Here is a 9,985-nt window from a genome sequence, read left to right as displayed (position 1 = left end):
TGCCGTTTAGCTCCATCGGTTTCGCTGTTCGTTTGCATCTATCCTCCGAAACATGAAGGGTGGTGTTTTACCGGTCAATGCTTCTTGGTGCGAGCAAGAGATTCTCTGATTCTGTGTTTTCCTTAATGTGTGTGTGAACATTTTGGCGGTCAGAATTGCCGTTAGCAATGGCTTTCGGTAAGAGGTTCCAATGGTAATGAAATTTTATCGGTCTGTCCAGCTTCAGCATGTTTAGGATAGAAAATAACAGTCAAATTTTTGGCTGTTCAAGCGGTCACCGACACCGAATAGCTACCGAAAATCGTCCATCTAACGCTGCGTCGCCATCGCCCTGTTTGTTGTCCACTATCCGTGTCCCTGGCAACGGCCATCTAACTCTTGAAATTAAATGAATTGCTAAGGGTTGCCTCCCGGTAGGGTCATTGCAGTTTGTATGTCTATGTATACAACCCCCCACACGCATTGTACCCTGTCCCGGTTATCGATTATTCAACCGGGCATATGCTTATTATTTCCCAAGGTGCGGAAAAATTAGTCTTAAAGGAATTTGGCCTTCCTCTGAAGGTGCCATTATTGTTTGGGATTCCGATCGGAGTGGAAGTGAAATTCACTCGTTTAGTGGTGCGTAAAAAAAAAGCATAAAATGCCCATTACAACTCCCAAAGTCCCGGACGGTCTGCCGGAGTTGATGCGTGGTTTGGCAAAGAGTGTCATCAAGGAAAATCCGGAAAATCTTTACGTGCACGCGGCAGAGTATTTCGATAATCTTGTTCGCGAACGAGATGGTGAACTAAACAAGGGTTATAAGAACTTTAGTGCGTACCGAGATTATTCGGATTATAAGGGGCAAAGCCGAGCGAAACGTGTCGGTAGTGGGGGTGAGGGAAGATCTGCGGAGCCGGCAATAGATTCGACCGCAGTTAAAGGTGATGGTGAGGAGAACGATAGCGGAGGGAGTGCTTCTTCGGCGCGGGCGAATCGGAGAAAGCACATCAAAAAGCAAGGGTCCAAAGATTCGAGCAAATCCAGAGAGAAGGAAAATGTTCCAGGTTCAGCAGATTCTATTCGGAGCCACGGAAATGCGAAAATGTCTAGTTCAAAAGATTCGTTGGATGAGGGTTCAAATTTGGCAGAGGAAGATTCTCCAGTCGAGAAGGATGTGGAACAAGTTATGGTTAAAGTGCAAGCTCATGCGGAGTATCAGGCTTCAAAGGATAAATCGGTGGGCAAAATGTTGAGTGTTGATTCGGAAGTGGCTGCGAATACGGTTTCATCAGTGCTGCATGACACAGTACTGGAATCGGATGAGGCGAACAGGGAGACGGGTGAATTGGATGAAATACCCCGTCAAGAAAAGTCCATAATAGATTTGCAGCAGCCAATCAATTGTGAAGATTTGAGTTCCTATCCACGGGACGAAGATACGAAGGATTCGAATGGAGATCACACCGAAGATTTTGGAACTGCTCCAAGCACCGCTGAAATTGTTGAGAATACCGCTGAACAAATTCAGGAAGAAACGTGTGATGTAGGAGAGTCGGAAGATTCTCCAAAGAATTCGGATGAAGTGGATTTGTCAGTCAAAGAGGACACAAATATATCTGATAAACCGGAAGGTCCACCAGTTAATGGTTCGGTTGACAAAGGATCTGATCCTCTCGACAAAACATCTGATGTTCAGCCACAATCGGATGAAGCTTCGAACGCAGGAATGGATACAGTTGATTCCGAAGGAACCACTGAAAATATCATTCAACCGAGATTCAGCGCCGATGAGGAGGAAGCTCCAGAAATGCCGGACGTTCCGTCTGAAGAGCCGGGGGCTGGAAACGAACCGGCAGGAAGTACCATTGATGATGCTCAAAACGAATCAAAGGTGGAACGACTTTCTGAAAATTCACATGAGGAGGAAAATGCTGATCAGAACGCCGTAGAAAATTCAGAACCCGTTGAGTCTCTTAAGGATCAATTTCAAAAACAATCGGAGAAAACTACTCAGGGGGATCTTGAAATGAAACACCAAACATCAAAAGATTCAATCGATACAGAAGAATCGATCGAACAAAACGACAACGTTGCGCAAGAGAAACGCACGCCTTTAAGCTCTGCCAAGCAGTCTAAATCGGGATCGCTGGAAAAGGCTGGATCTGGCGACAGAATGAGCGGTGAAAACGGACACGAAGTAGCACCCGAAACCTCTCCAAAAGATACTGAGAACGAGGCGTCCGCGAGTGAGTCAAACGAAATCCCGAAAGAATCATCTGTGACTGAGGAAAAAATTAATTCCTCTCAAGAATCTGTACAGGAAGAGGATGGAGATGGAATGGCAGACGGTTCAGTGGAAAAGACCTCAGAGGAGGAGCCCAAAGATGAATCAATATCGAAGACTAAAGAGAACGATACTGGGAAGGTTACCTCGAAAGAATCCTCAAGAGCAGCATCGGCAGAAATTGGACCATCTCATGCAGAAGATTCATCGAAGAGTGGACAGCCTTCTGAAGACAAATTGTGCGGGGAGGACCCGATATCAACGAACGATGAAGAAGGTAGAAATTCCCCGAAAAAAACGCCTTCAATCGATGAATCTTTAGGAGAACAGAAGGAAACCGACTTAGCAGAGGAAGCAAGCAATGAACAAAATCAACAAGGTCCGGAAAAGATCGCTGAAAAAGAACTGCAATTATCCGATGCTAACGAACAATCCAGCGCTCCAGCTCAATCTGAGGGAATTCGATCAAAAAGATCAGTTGGATCCGTGGAAGAAATGGAGGAACTCAAAACAAATGGGTCACCAGAACCAACGAAGGTTTCCTCAGTTGATAAAACAGAATCGGAACTAATCCCAAGCCCACAACAATCTGATCCGATAACCAAAGAATCTTCGGCTAAAGAATCGGCGGATGATACATCCGCTGGTGTGGCAAGCGGTGAAGTAGAAGCTCCTGAAAAGGTTGAATCTTCTGTCAAGGAGTCAGTGGATGATACTTCCGCTGGTGTGGCGAACGGAGGAGCAAAAGGTCCTGAAGAGGCCGACGATGTCATAATTAGTAGTCGAATGGATGGTGACAAAGATGAGAATGAACCACAACCGGAAACGCACCGTTCGGATTCAGCAGAAGATGCCGAACTTCCTGAACCATCAGCACCTCCACCGGATGCACAAGCTGAGGACATCGAAGAAACGAAAAAAGACTCTGCTGATGAAAAGCCAACTTCTCCCAAAGTTGATGAGTCCGTAGAGGGTAACGAGAAAGAGGAAAAATCTACCAACTCAAACGACGGTTCAGAAGATGGTAATAAACCTACCAATTCAGAAAACCAGGAAGAGCAATCCGAAAATAGCGGCCCGAAAGATGAAGCGCTCGAAGAACCATGCGTTCAACGTCAGGTTTCATCCTCGAGCGCAAAACCTCCCAACCGAGTTCACAGCAGCGATTTGGAACACATCAAAAGCGTTGATTTGACTTCACTGAATAAAGACTCAGCAGAAGCCTTGTTTTATTCGCTCAAAAAATCTGAACTGGAAGTTCACGAAAGTTCGCCGGAAAATTTGGACGCTGACAATGTGAAGAAGAAAGAGGAAGACGATGATGCGGACGTTGTGGTCGGCGAGGAGGTTCCTTCCGCGGACACTCGTCCAGATACGAAACGTACCTTCACCGATGATTTTTTAGAGGAGAGCCCCATCACTGAAGAAGCGCCCGAGCAAGCTGAAGGTGATGGGGTTGCGAACGACACCAGCAACAATGATGCGTTCAATCCGATAGTGCAAGGTACTGCACGCAGCCAACAAGTACAGGATCAAATCCATTCTAGGGAGGAGCCAACCCAGCCGAAACCAACGATACGGAGAAGTATGACGGAATGGCGGGACCTTTCGACACAAGACACAGACTACGTCGACCCGAAAAGCTACGAGCCGGATTATGTTGAGGATGAGGATCAATTCGATGGTTACTACATTGGTAATATCCGCAATAAGATACTGGCAAGTTCGGTTTCGTTAGCGGATTCAGATGGATATGATGCCGAGCAGGCTGATGAGAGGATTGATGACAACAATGTGCGAACGGCCTTGGAGACCATTGCTTCGACGGACACCGAGTCAACACTGGCTTCGCAAACAACTATTCAAGCAAACAGAGGTTTCCTGCGAAAGGGTTCCCAGAGCACTAACATTCCCTATGCTTCATTCGGTAACAATGCCATCAACCAGTCTCTGGATGATTATATTGAACGCGAGGAACAAGCGGCGTCCAAAATACAACGATCTTATCGAAGATTCCAAACACGTAAAGGAAAACTTCTGCGAGACTATCACAGCACAATGCGAACCTTCACAGAAGACCAATCGTCAGAGAGTTTTGAAGATTTCGATACTCACGGTATAATCAAAGTCAAGATGGACCAAAAACGTCCAGCCGGGGACGACGATTCGTTCGAGAACATCCGAGCTGAAAACCGACGGCGCCCGATGTACAGTTTGAACATCGATGAGAATGATGCTGCGACACGAAGGACGACGTTGGTCCGCGGTGTGGCTATGCAGCGAAACTCGACCGCCGATGAGGACTCTGGTAAGTCGGGGAACGCCTCCGGCGACAAACCACCTGTGAGTGCTGCAATCACGGAGGAAAGTCCGGTTTCGCTCAGCGATACATCGGATGACAAGAAAAGTAGCACTTCTGGGGACGAGAAGGAAAACAAGGACAACAGCTCGTCAAGATCAAGTTAGTAAGCGTTGGCTCCAAACGAATTCAAGTACATAGTGGTTGAGAGTATTCGTAATGTCGGGTTGTGTTTGTTTCAGGCAACGACGGCGGACCAGCAGCAACGAAAGCTCGTCCCTTGAGTGATGGAAGGAAGTACAATTCGCTGGACGCACAGAAACTTTTCCTCGCCCGCCAGCGCACGATGCCGGTCCAAATCGACTCGTCGGTGATGCGAGTGCTGCCGAAGCACATGCGGAAGAGAAATAAGAGTGCCGGTCTAATTAGGAAGTGTACGTAGGATGTGAAAACTAATAGTTCCCGTAGAACAGTGGGAATGTTTTTTGTTGTTTGATGCACTATTTTGATAATTAAGCAAGTTTTTGTCCATCGATTGTAAAGATTTCAACAATAGAATTCAATTAGCAATGTAAAAATCCGCTTTGTTCAATGCATAGATGACAATCGGCCTGATTCTACGTGCCGCGTGAGGTGAGATGACAATTGTCACATCACCATCACGCAATTCTCTTCGTTCTATTCCTACAGTCGTATCGGATGCCGTGAGAGGATGAACTGCATGTGACAATATTGAGACATATATTTGAGAAAAAACTGTGGTGATATCCACCTTCCTTGAGTCGGACTACCTGACAGCACGGACCAACCATCACCCATGTGTCACTTATCTCTCTCTCTCTCTCATACGTTTAAATATTCAAATATATAAGTCACTTGATGTAGTAAGACGCGAATAAAACTATTTCTGTAGTAAAAAACGTTCATTATTTTTTTCGTATAATCCGTTCTTCCCCAAAAGGTTGTAGGTCCCGTGTCGCGCGGGCGGAAAATATACTTGTCGGTAGAAATCGCGTTGTATTCGGGTTCGCGAAAATTGTAAAACTGCGTGGTTTTTGTAAAACCGCATGAATTTCAATTATAAAATCTGGAAAAATTTCGTGTTGACCTATTGCTGACGAAGGAAGGATTAAAGGACGTGGTCAAGAAGGAGAAGCCCGCTGAGCCTGAAGCTGCCTGGATTACCAACGACGGTAAGGCGCATGCTCTGATCAGGTTGTCCATTGAGGATAGCCAAACTTGCCACGTCATCCGTTCGACAACCAGCACACGAAATGTGGAAGGCATTGCGATAACATCACGCTCATTCGACGCAAAATTCATGTCCTGCGAAAACTTATCCGGTTGCAACTGCCGGAGCATGGAAATATGGCTGAACATCTCGCCGAAAACACTCGACCCTCCTTTCGAGTACGGGCGATTCACTGAAGGAATATTGGCTTGTGACGCCTATTTTATCCAGCCTGCAAGGGTCATGCGATGGGTTGATAACCACCTTGGAAAGCCGACTAGAAGACGACTCGAACTTGAAGTTTGTTAAAGGGAAGCTACTAGAGGAGTGGAGAAAGCGCGTAGAAAATGGAAGTTCGTGCGGAGATGCGGAACAAGTGTTCAAGGTTGGAGTGAAGCTAACACAGCCCGAAAAGAAGAAGGAAACAGTCTGTCACAATTGTGGCAAGGAAGGACATTTCCGGCACGACTGCCGCAAGCTGGAAAAGATCGACAAGCGAAGACGACGGAGGAAAACGAAGCTGCGAGCAAAGCTTCTAATCAGAAAACGCACTTAGTTGTTGCAGGAGATAAACAAAAAGCGGATGAGGTGTGTTTTACGGCTGGACCTGTACCGGAAGGTGGTTCTACGTTGTGGTTCCTCGACTCAGGGGCCACCTCTCAAATGACCAGCAACGCATCGATTCTGGAGGAAGTGAGTCCGACAACCATTAGCATCGGCCTGGCCGATGGGAAGATCTCTGCAGCGGGGTTTGGTTCCACAAAATTCCATCCGGCCACGAACCGGTTGACAATCAGTAGGGGCGCACATTTTCTCGAGCTGGTTGTTGAAGGTGAGCAGGAAAGAGTATTTGGTTCAGGCGGGATAACAGTTCTAAAGGAAATTATTGTATCGTTCAAGCAGTTTCCGGTGGCGGTAGAAAACTTGCCGGCAGAAACGGGAGAACAATTGGATTACTCTAGTGAATATGACAGTGCTTCCGATGGTGAAGCGTTCGAGGGGTTTCAGACGGAGGATTTCGCTCGTCGTTTAGCGCGGTCGACCAAAGGGGTTCCGGCACAGCGGCTGGTGGAAGAGATCAACTACGTTAAAACTGAAACGGAAGAACCGCGAAACTTGAGGTAAGCCTTATTGTGTTATGAGAAGTCGGAATGGTTCCAAGCGATGCAGGAGAAGCTGAAGTCTCATATTGAAAACAGCATCGGAGACCTGGTGCTGTCGCCTGATGGTAATTGGGAGCAAGTGGTTATATAAAAAACAAGCGAGATGATAACGGAAAAGTGGTAAAGCATAAAGCACGACTCGTGCAAGATTTTACACAACGGTGAAGGTGAAGGTGAAGGTACGGTGAAGACTACAACGATATTTTCGCTCCGGTCAGTACACAAGCGTCCGATCGAGGGATAATAGATTCACTACCGCTTTTAGAAGAAATTCAAACTTCTTGCAATTAGTTACTCTGTTATGGTTCGCTAGTGAAACCGGAACAAAAAAAAAGAATAAAAGAGGGATGAGGTTTGAACCTATAAATTTAAATAAATATATAAACCAATACTTACCCACTTATCATCCATACTCACCTGAACGAAGCCGTCAAAAAGAAACTACCTGCGAAACTAACCAAAAGCAGTAGTAAAAACCGTCAATTGGTCAGCAAATTTCCGGTCTGAAAAGGAAGAAGTAGAGGAAATGAAAAGCAAGAAGAGAGAGAATATCTACGAGCTGAGAAATTAAAAGGAAAGAGAGTTGGAAAAGAAAAATTGGAGTCTGAAAGGGAAGTGGAAAATGATCAATTGCTGCTTGGCTACCGACTGTCGAAGATTATGCATTGAAAAGTTACTACGGAGTCGATACTTCAAAAGAAGTTTTTCTTGAAGAAGTTCCGTGCGAGAGAAAATAAGAGTGGTAAACATCGAATTCCCGGGAATCGCAACGGTCGTGCGAAGTTCAACCCTACTCGCCTTGGTCCGACGGAGAACGCATAGAGCTAGAAAGTGCCAGTGGTCAACGTGTCCATTGTCATCGTTGCTCCATACGTCAACGGGTGAGTCAACCGAACGCTGAGCAGGAGATAGTACAGTGAGGACTGGTCGATCCTAGTCCCCACTCATCGTTGCTGGAACCGACGAGATTGACATCCGTTTGCGGGCATCGTGCGTGAGTAGCCACAAAAAAAACCTACTTCTCTTCCTTCCTCGATCTCCCATCGATTCTGGCTTGGCCGCGTTGTATACTAACACCTGAAAAGAAATAAAAATACATAATAACAGATATGCTTTCCGAGTTATATACTTTCCTTTCTCTTCTCATTACCTGTGGAATCCTTGGTATAAACAAGATCTCCTTCTTCTACTCACTTATCGTGGGTCCGCTTCGTTTTGGTGAAAAGCCGACGCTGAGGTGAATAATACGGCCTGATTCTGCGTGGCGTGTGAGGTGAGATGACAATTGTCACATCACCATCACGCAACTCTCCTCACTCTATTCCTATAGTCGTATCGGATGCCGTAAGAGGTTCATTTTATATATGTGAGAGGATGAACTGCATGTGACAAGGTGTTCATTCTGCTGGTTGCCAAATCAGATCCGAGATGCCACATTCACAAATATGTTCACGTTTGTCACAACCTTTTATTCCTGCTGCAGGCTACTTAAAATATTGACAAAACATTATTGGTTCCAAATGATAAACGAAGCTGGCCAGTGCCGCAGACATTAGCACATATTTACAGATATTTCAGGTTTTTATCGCATATGTTCGAGAAAAATCATCTGGCATCCTAGAATTTTATTCATTTCGCTCAGAGAGGTCAGATATTTGTTTTGCTACAGTCAGTGCCATATCTATAGATCTGAATTTACTTGGCCCGTTTTTAGCATAAACATTTTCGTTCGATCGAGACATTCTGCCGAATTTGCAGCCATTTGATTGGAATTTAGTTTGCTCAACAAGCAAAGTGAAACGGTTGATTGTATCCTGTGAAGTTTTAAACTTTCGTTTATGTTGGGCTGTGGCTCCGGCTCCAGCGTATACCACGGCTTCTGGAATGTATATGTAGCTCGGTGATGATGACTCGCGGCTAGACAGATGAAATACATGATCCATGTAATAGATATATTTCAGAGAAAATAAATTAATTTCATGTAATGGAAATATTCCGAAGTGCATATTCGTCCGATCGAGGGATAATTCAGATAACTACCGCTTTCACAAGAAATTAGAATTACTTGCTATTCCACTGGTACTGTGAAAACATTTATTCTTCCTCTTCCATTTTTCATTTGCTTTTATGCACTGTCGACACCTCAAGACATTTCGACGATTGTCACCTAGAAATCCCAATTCATGTGACAATCGTCACATAGATTTGAGAGCGGGAATACGGTGAGAGTTCATTCAAGTGAGATTTCTCACGCCATACGTCTGGTGGAATCGCGTGACATACGTGACAATTGTCATCTCACCTCACACGCCGCGCAGAATCAGACCGAATAAAACACAATTCAAGATCAACAGAGTGAATCAATAGAACAATGGCACCTCTTACTTGATGAGTATTATCTGTATTATCCATCTTCAAAAAACTCGTGTAAACAAGCACTTCTACACAAACTGTGTCACCAATGTCTACCAGATGTATTCATCATTCACATTCCTTCAATTTGTAAACTAAATGTTTACAACATATTGAAATCCGTGAGATTAAATCCGCAATGCTGTCGTGTCACGCCTTTCATTACCCCACTTAGCGCAACAAAACGAATATTTGAACGGTTCTCAACATGGGGCCAGTGTTCGTAGGATTTACCATATTTAAAACGAAAGTCAGCGTGTTTATGGAATCCAAGTCCGAGTGTTTCGAGATGACGTCTGCCCCCTGCGCCATTCCAGAACAACAACCAAAAAAAAGAAGTTCGTCCGATCGTATCCATCCTCTTTCTAATGGTCGGATGAGTTGATCGCGCAGGAAAGATCTATAAATAGAGGGACAGTCTTGGCATGTAATAACGCAAGGAACTACCGGTGCTTTTTTCGGCCAACATCCGAGGCGTGTATGATGGAATTTTGTTTATATTGCGGCAGCATCCCAATCATTCAAGAGTCAAGGTTGAGATTCGCCTCCCCTTCTCGTTGATGTAAATGAATTGTTTAACAATAGTGGCAGCATTCCAGTTGATAAAAATA

General features: G+C 45.1%; 1 protein-coding gene across 2 annotated transcripts; it reads left to right on the top strand.

Annotated features, from left to right (window-relative positions):
* Positions 1-529: 529 nt before the first annotated feature.
* LOC129762247 (microtubule-associated protein futsch-like) lies at positions 530-5,115 on the top strand. Of its 2 annotated transcripts, none has more exons than XM_055760322.1 (2): positions 530-4,730; positions 4,811-5,115. In XM_055760322.1, the coding sequence occupies exons 1-2, from the start codon at positions 644-646 to the stop codon at positions 5,008-5,010; spliced, it is 4,287 nt and encodes a 1,428-aa protein (XP_055616297.1). In that variant the 5' UTR covers positions 530-643; the 3' UTR covers positions 5,011-5,115. The 2 variants fall into 2 exon arrangements, with proteins under 2 accessions (XP_055616297.1, XP_055616298.1); XM_055760323.1 differs by having other exon boundaries at positions 530-4,734; positions 4,811-4,940.
* Positions 5,116-9,985: the final 4,870 nt, after the last annotated feature.

The sequence above is a fragment of the Toxorhynchites rutilus genome, chromosome 1, assembly GCF_029784135.1.
Source record: "Toxorhynchites rutilus septentrionalis strain SRP chromosome 1, ASM2978413v1, whole genome shotgun sequence".
NCBI classification, from domain to species: Eukaryota; Metazoa; Arthropoda; class Insecta; order Diptera; family Culicidae; genus Toxorhynchites; species Toxorhynchites rutilus.
Note: the sequence above shows the minus strand (reverse complement) of the source record. Positions and strands in the feature narration are given on the sequence as shown.